Source organism: Bolinopsis microptera, chromosome 5 (genome assembly GCF_026151205.1).
Source record: "Bolinopsis microptera isolate Bmic1 chromosome 5, MBARI_Bmic_1.0, whole genome shotgun sequence".
Lineage (NCBI taxonomy): Eukaryota > Metazoa > Ctenophora > Tentaculata > Lobata > Bolinopsidae > Bolinopsis > Bolinopsis microptera.
In genome coordinates, this window is record NC_087076.1 from 13,362,615 (window position 1) to 13,371,087 (window position 8,473).

Genomic DNA, 8,473 nt, shown 5'->3' on the forward strand with positions numbered 1-8,473 from the left:
TAAGTTAAGGGTTGCGATTAGTCATTTTAAATTTTAATGCGTTAGATGGAGTGGATAAAGACATATTCAACAGGGAATTTGTTTTTTGGTGACCCGTGTGATTTGTGAGAAGTCGTTGTTTATTTTTTTTTGGTTAAAACTTCGTGTAATTGTATTCTTTATTCGCTATGTTATGTAATCTAATTTAATAATTAAAAAATGGTTATAATTTCCAAAACTTTAAATTTAAAATCATTAAATTAAAACCCGATTAAAATTTTTTAAGTTAAGAGCACCCCTGTAGATTTTCTAAAGTTGAATGTAGGCATAGTTGTTGGGTGGTTTTTGGGGTTTGGGGGGGGCGTATAAGTTCTAAACGGAATCTCCCCACGGGCCCCCCCTTTCTTTACAGTCCCATGTGCAGATAATTTTTTAAGCTTTATTATTTTTGACCCTAAAAAACCCTATTTTTTTAAATCCGGGCACTGTACCGGCGGTATTTTTAAAATGGTTTGGTGGTGTGGTATAATTTGGGGGGAGGTTATGTTTGTGATTGTGTTTGTTTGTTGGAAGGGTTTGTTCCAAGACAAGACTTTTTAGTCGAATCCATGGTAGGTTGGTACCTTGAGGGTTTAAAATTTAAAAAGATTTAAAAAAGTTTAAAAAAAGGCATATTGGTATTGATTAACAAATCCTACATGTTTATGTTGTTTTTTTTAATGTATTCCCAAGTTGTAGTTGTAAAAGAGAAAATTTTGTCAAAAATTTTTTTAAATCTTTATCTGACGGTAGAATTTCCCCATGGGAACAACTGGATGAATTAAAAAACCCCCGTTTGGTATTTTTAACAACAAATATAACAGGGGGCACAAAAAAAAAAAATGGTTTACCGTGGGGGAAAATGAAATTTTTGTAATTTTTCTAAAAAAAATGCAATACTAGGGGAAATTTCAGTAATGATTTAAAAAAAAACGTACGAACGGTTAATTGTTGAGTGTGTAAAAGTTGTGGGGCCCTTTTTCAATGTACTTTTTTGAACTTGGGAACTGGCTTCAACCCCTCTTCCTATCGGCCATTCGCAATTGCACTTTCCCTAAAGTTTGAGGATCATTTTTCGCCTGAAGTAGGGAGTATCTTGTAATGGGCGAGTAAAATTTTTCAACAGATTGACTTAAGTGGTGTAAGAAACGATTAAAACATTATAAAATTAAAAAAGTTTTTTAAGGTTTCTTTCAAAATAAGAAAGGCCCCAAATTCAGTGTAAATTTATTATTTTATCTAATTCTTTATAAAGTAAAACTGTAAATTAAATTATTTTAAGTAAGCTTTGTTTCTGTGCTTGTTTACCTTGGCAAGCAAGCATACATTGTTTTAAGTTGATATATGTGTGAAACTTATTCATGATAGGAGAATTCCATAACTTACATTTCTTTTCATAAAACGTTATAACCGAAAGTAATTGTATAATAATTGAAACAAAGTAGATACAGTAAGTGCATGTTGAACTTGTTTTGGTTGAGACATAATTTTTAATGTGTAACCGATTACCCCAAATCTCCAACCCAAATTAAAACATTTTATTAGCATCCAAATGTAACGTCTTGATGTAGAGGAAAAAAGGAAATTTTTTGGTGTGTTGGTAACAAAGGTGACCTACAATAACAGAAACCAGTTACATAGATAAACAGAAAAAGGGAAAAGAATGACAACAATGTAAGAACCCCCCGCCCACCCCTCAATATCCGGAATAAGGAGTCCCCCCCTCAACGGGGAAAACCACCCCCCAATCTAACACTTCCGTTCTAATGTCCAGAAACAATCTCCTCCACTCCCCCAAAAACCCTTTCAACCCGGCCCCTGAGTAGGGTTCCCCTGAGAAGAAACTAACCTTAAGAGATTTTAGTGTAGTAAAAAGATACAAGGAGCCCTGGTAAGAAAAAGGGAGGATGACCCTGAAAAACGACCCTGTAAAAAGGCTGTAAAAAGAGCCTAAAGCACCCAGTAAGTAAAATGTCCAGTTACTGTGTTTCCCAGACAATAAACACAAGTGAACCGATAATTTATCCAGGGAGGAAGAGGAGCTCTGAAAGTATTATTTCAGTTTCCTGGTCCTCCCCTCTGAAGAGAAGGTTAGTTTCTCTGATGAGGTGGAGGAGGAGAGTGTATTTTCAGAAGGACACTACTCTGTACCAGAGTGTTTTAAACCCAATGGGACACGCACAGATACCATGGTTACTAACACACTCTCCAGACATGGCAACTCTTCTACAACTCTCCCGGGACGAGCTCACCACTCGGCAGCGCCTCACCACTCGGCAGCGCCTCCCCACATACGTCACTCCACTCAAACTCTCCCTAAGAACCTCTCAGCTCTTTATCTACATGGACCTGTACCTCGTCGTGCCTCGGAGCCTGGCCAGATAACAAGCACTCTACCTCACCTTGCCTCAAAGTTAACCCTGTCTCAGCAGCCCCCACTTGAACTCTACAACCTGTCACCACGGAGTTTTGACACTTCAACTGTGCACACTACGTTGAACCTCAATACCAGAACATTTGACTCCGACGCTTACAAGAACAATGTGTTCAGCCCCCCACACCCTGTTGTAGAGATAGTGAAAGATAAGAGAAGTTGTAGTATGGGTATACTGTCTAGAGATAAGGGGACTTTGTCTAAAGATAAGGGGGCTTTGTTAAATGATAAGGGGCAAAAGAGCGGAGAGAAGGGGGGCTTGCAGTTTAGGGAGTGTGACGATGAATCTACACAGGTAGTTATTATGGGGTTAGGTTTTTTTTCAGTATTATTTAATTGATCATAAATTCTCTCCATAACGTTTAGGGACCTGTAAATATTATTTTATTTTACAGTCGAATCAGAAATCAGAAACTTGCTGAAACAAATTTAAAATTGTATTTGATCGTATAGTGGCCCAACCAAACTAATCTGTGCCTTGTCATATCGGTTATATCTGTAACTAATGGAACGGACCCAACTTCGAGGCGCTATAATGGGGAGCATGTGCATGTTGTCTCTAATTATTGTAATTCTTTAATTCCTTGTTTCCATAACAACCGCAGACAAATAACTCGCTATAAAGCTCTGGTATTATTAATATCTTGCATGTGTAAGTAAACTGTGGCAATGAACAAACTTCATTTTAAGTTTACCCAAATTTCATGCCGTCAATTTATGCAACTTTGTTTGAACTTTTACAATCTCCGAAACATGAAGTGAGATAAGGATACCGTCTTGAAAATGGAGGTTGAAAGAAGAGAGAAAGGATACGTTAAATTCTTTTTAAACATTTGACATTTCTATCGTTTTTCTCCCTACATTTCCGGGAATGAAATCAGTATGTGACTTCCCCCTCATACAGCAAATAATATTAATCTAATAGCGGGAATTATTTACCGGCTGAATTACATTTCAATTTACTTCCCCGTTACGGAAAATGTATCCTGCTAGTTTATAACTTACCCAATGAGAACAATCTGTCCGGTGTCCAGTGGGTACCCCTCCATCGCGGGAACAATGTATTAAAATTCAATCGTAGCTGTAGAAATAACAATAAAGCTAATTTGTCTAACAATCTAAGAAATGTAAGACTAGCTTGATAAGATACCAGGAACTAACGTATTATCTCCGCCAGGTGAAACAGTATCTAGCAGCACTACCTGAGGATAAGAGACCCGTTAACACACTGGGTGTACAGTGGAGAATCAAGCAACTCCAGACTCAACTCCCTAGGTATTTGCAATATTGCACTTTCATGGAGAACTGGGCACATTTATTGGGTTTAGACAATCAGTTCTTTTGCTCTGAGATCAATTCCTATTCCACTGACTTCGTTATCGAAATGTAGAGCAGTATAAAAATTGGAAAATTTACCCAGAATAAACCGGGAGACTTAGGTTGGGGTATTTAGAAGGAATATAATTGTGTTACAGCAAAGGATGAACCCGGGGGGGGGGGTTTTTTTACCCCCAAGGATGTTTTAAAACCCCAACTTCCCCAGTATGCCCAAACTCAATACTGTAGGGAAAATGTTTCCGAGGGCGCAGGAGTTTTTTATTTTTGTGGGGCGGGAAAGGGAGAAGCTAGGGAAGGGAGAGGTTAAATCTTTCAAGAAGAAGAGCAAAAGGTTGGGGATTGAATTGAAAATTTTTACTTTTTTCACTCCCTGAAAAAAGTTTTGAAATGTTCGAAAAAAAAAGGAATGTGAATTTTGGGGGGAAATAAAAAAAAAAAAAACAAAAAATGCCCCCTTTTTGTTAAACAGTGACAATTTTGTTCAGAAAGTGGAGAAAGGGGGAGGGTTTTGGTGGGGTTTTTGCAGTGGGTAGAGATTAGTCCCGGAGAGTTGGCATTGGTGTTTAAAGTACCACTTGTGAGGGTATTTTTGTAGATCTTATTACTTCAGGTAGAAATTACAAGTTTTAAACAAAATTTCAATTATTAAAAATTTAATTATTACTTTTTAAAAAATAACAAAATTTTGTAATGGTCACAAAGCGAAGAGATTATGACGATTCTTTTTTTTGTAAAAAAAAAAAAATGGGGCTTTGGCAAAATATGGTTTCGTTAATTATGGTACAAGGAGGTCGGGTATCCCCAGATGTCCCAAACGGCTTTATGTAAAAAAATTTTAACAGTTTATATATTGTAAAGAATGATAGTTTTTTTTTTGCATAATTTTAAAAATTCCCCAGTTGTGCTCTATCTATAAATAAAACAAAATAACGTGACCAATTTTAAAAGTCGGGCCCTTACGGATTCGAGTCTTACACCTCAATGGTCGTGAAAACGGTAAACACTTAATATTTGATTTACAAAAGGGCCCCATTAGCAAAAAGTTAGTGTCGCTGCAAAATTCTTTTGGGAAGTTCTTAAAACCTTACATCACAAAAGGTGCATTTTAAAAAAGTTTGTTGATTTAGAAAAAGAAGGATTGCGAGAAAAGGCCTATTTATGTTTAAAAATAACGGGATAAGGAAAATTTAAAAAACAAAATTTTCCCGTAATGTTAAAACCGTTTATATATAAGTCGCCCCCAAACATCACCGAATCAATTTCACTCGTACATTCCCTCTCGTTCACTGTCAACAATTCACGCAAAAACGGAAGAGCTTTGGAATTAAAAACAGCGTTAATACAAAAATTTTTTAAAAATCTAGCTAGCTGTGCATGCGCCTGTTTCCCTCTTACAATCGAAAGTGCATTAATATGATAATTTAACTTTACTCCTAAAGGGAAAAAATAAATGGTTGCTATGCTTTTTAAATAAGTCCTTTTAAGTTTTTTTTTCGTTTAACAAAATTAATTTGTTTTGTTTGAATAGATTTAATACTTTTTAAAGTTTTTTGGTAAACATTGGTGAGTTTTGGGCGGCCCCCCAAAAAAAAATGTGAGGGTAGTTTTTTGATTTGATCCTCGTAAAAACCTTTATATTGAACTAATTTTCGTATGTCTATTTCACAAGTTTTCCCCGTTTTAGGGTGTTATCATCACAATGGAATATCAATCAGTGTAGGTCATATTTAGTTTTTATAAATATTAGAGGTTTTGGGTACCCCCCATAAAAGGGGGTTTTTGCCCACAAAACTTTCTTTAAACCAAAAATATTAACCTTTTTTTTAAAAAACTTAAAAAAAAAAATTTTTCCCCAAAAACCTCTTAAAGGGCCCTTTAAAATTTAAGAGGGACTTTTTTTAACAACAACCCCCCCCCCCCCCCCCCCCCCCAAACCCCCCCCCCCCCCCAAAAACCCCCCCCAACCCCCCACCCCTCCCCCCCACCCATTTTAAAATTGGAAGGAGTTTATCTGCGGACAACCGATCCCCCAAGGAACTTCTGCGTTGGGGGTGTATGCGGGAGGGAGGGCTAAATCTCATTAAGGGACAATTACTGTCGGGGGAAGTTAATACGTCTATAAAGGAAAAACCCTTTTCTGTAGGGGTTAAATTAAAAACGCAGTCATAGGGAAACCCATGTAGGGGTTAATTTTTAATGTAGTCATAAGGAACACCCCTTACTGTCAGCCGTGTAAGTTAATACGTCAGTCATAAGGGACAACCTTACTGTCAGGGGTAAATTAATACGTCAGTCATAAGGGACAACCTTACTGTCAGGGGGGTAAGTTAATACGTCAGTCATAAGGGACAACCTTACTGTCAGGGGTAAGTTAATACGTCAGTCATAAGGGACAACCTTACTGTCAGGGGTAAGTTAATACGTCAGTCATAAGGGACAACCTTACTGTCAGGGGGTAAGTTAATACGTCAGGGGTAAGTTAATACGTCAGTCATAAGGGACAACCTTACTGTCAGGGGTAAGTTAATACGTCAGTCATAAGGGACAACCTTACTGTCAGGGGTAAGTTAATACGTCAGTCATAAGGGACAACCTTACTGTCAGGGGTAAGTTAATACGTCAGTCATAAGGGACAACCTTACTGTCAGGGGTAAGTTAATACGTCAGTCATAAGGGACAATCTTACTGTCAGGGGTATGTAATATGTCAGTCATAAGGGACAAGCTTACTGTCAGGGGTAAGTTAATACGTCAGTCATAAGGGACAACCTTACTGTCAGGGGTAAGTTAATACGTCAGTCATAAGGGACAACCTTACTGTCAGGGGTAAGTTAATACGTCATATCATTTCTCTGAAAAAAACATGTTTAAAGCTTAGTTGTTTGTTTCTTAGTTGTTTCACAAATAACACCATCTGTTCAGGTGTTACGAGAAACTATTCTGTACACGCTGCGTCACATGTCGTGAACCTATCGGCGCAGGCGCTCCACTCTTCAAACATGGGGCCCTGCGTTGGCATGGCAACCCGCAGTGCTACGCGTGCTCCTTCTGCAAAACATCTCTCGTCAACAGGACCTTCATGCCGACTGAGCGTTACGTGTACTGCTCTAAAAACTGTTACAGATGTCACGAGAGTCTGAGGAAAACTAAGGGGAAATAGCTTGTCACGTGACTGCAGCCTGGATAGAGTTAGGTTTACTTAGATTAGTAATACCCGATTACAGTTTTAATGAGACCTCAATTATAGCCCAAGATCAGATTTTTGTTGTTATTTATAAACACCATATTGAATTTGTATTTGCAGAATTTTGTGTTTTTTCTCACTGCATCAACTTTTCTGACCATAGTTCTGCCGATTAATTGCGATTCCCAGCAATCGATTGTTTTGAGATCGTTTAGCATGCGAATTTTCACATCATGAATAACAATCTATGTACGAGACTCATTACGAGTGTTCTATGTAATTTTATTGAGATTTAAGCAGATGATAGAAGTAAATTAGCAGGATTTTTCATTTCATGACCAGATTAAAGTTGGTTGTCCAAATGTTTATTCGCCTTAGCACTGTTTTGCAAGAATCACACGTCGAGTTATTATTTTATAATATTACCAGATCACAAACCCATCATATGTAACTTTAACCAGGCTAACCTGCAATTGTCATTTGGAGAAACCATCTCAATTCTCAGTAGTGTGTTAGATAGTTCAATCATCAGAGTTATTACAGAATATAAAGATATTTAGTGAATTTTACAGAATTTCGAATCATTTTATTCAGATTTCGTTTACCTTGTTATGTAACTTGATGAATACAAAAACATTCCAGCGTTCACAATTAAATTATAGTGATACTGTCGCCTCTTGGCCATTGAAACTGGAGACTTTTATGGCAATGAAGTAATCGGTACCGCAAAATTCGAGTTGGACTTTCCGTTCCGTATGTTCCGCGGAACGATATTTGACGAAAGTCGATTATCTCGAGATCTGAATGATAGAATTTCTTTAAACTTTCCAGATAGTTACATGGCTATAAGACGGATAATCTGAGCAAGTTTGGGCGAATTTCTATGTGCCAAACTTAAGATATGACTTCAAACACAAGAAAATATCTCAAATTGGCGCGTTCTAGCGGAACGCAGGCATATATTTCGAGATCTGAATGATAGAATTTCTTTAAACTTTCCAGATAGTTACATGGCTATAAGACGGATAATCTGAGCGAGTTTGGGCGAATTTCTATGTGCCAAACTTAAGATATGACTTCAAACACAAGAAAATATCTCAAATTGGCGCGTTCTAGCGGAACGCAGGCATATATTTCGAGATCTGAATAATAGAATTTCTTTAAACTTTCCAGATAGTTACATGGCTATAAGACGGATAATCTGAGCGAGTTTGGGCGAATTTCTATGTGCCAAACTTAAGATATGACTTCAAACACAAGAAAATATCTCAAATTGGCGCGTTCTAGCGGAACGCAGGCATATATTTCGAGATCTGAATGATAGAATTTCTTTAAACTTTCCAGATAGTTACATGGCTATAAGACGGATAATCTGAGCGAGTTTGGGCGAATTTCTATGTGCCAAACTTAAGATATGACTTCAAACACAAGAAAATATCTCAAATTGGAGCCTTCTAGCGGAACGCAGGCATATATTTCGAGATCTGAATGATAGAATTT

At 37.3% G+C, this 8,473-nt stretch overlaps 1 protein-coding gene across 1 annotated transcript; it reads left to right on the forward strand.

Moving 5' to 3' along the window:
- Window positions 1-2,100: 2,100 nt before the first annotated feature.
- On the forward strand, window positions 2,101-7,566 carry LOC134815461 (uncharacterized). The gene is made up of 5 exons (XM_063823995.1): window positions 2,101-2,747; window positions 3,630-3,736; window positions 4,002-4,121; window positions 6,536-6,571; window positions 6,712-7,566. Exons 1-5 carry the CDS (start codon window positions 2,208-2,210, stop codon window positions 6,947-6,949), a joined length of 1,041 nt encoding a protein of 346 aa, XP_063680065.1. The 5' UTR covers window positions 2,101-2,207; the 3' UTR covers window positions 6,950-7,566.
- Window positions 7,567-8,473: the final 907 nt, after the last annotated feature.

Excerpts from the sequence above, each read along its gene's own strand:
- LOC134815461 (XM_063823995.1), top strand. The coding sequence starts at position 2,208 with ATGGTTACTAACACACTCTCCAGACATGGCAACTCTTCTACAACTCTC. Across the intron at positions 4,122-6,535 it reads TTCAAGAAGAAGAGCAAAAG|ATACGTCAGTCATAAGGGAC; the intron begins GTTGGGGATTGA and ends AGGGGTAAGTTA. Across the intron at positions 6,572-6,711 it reads GGACAACCTTACTGTCAGGG|GTGTTACGAGAAACTATTCT; the intron begins GTAAGTTAATAC and ends CCATCTGTTCAG.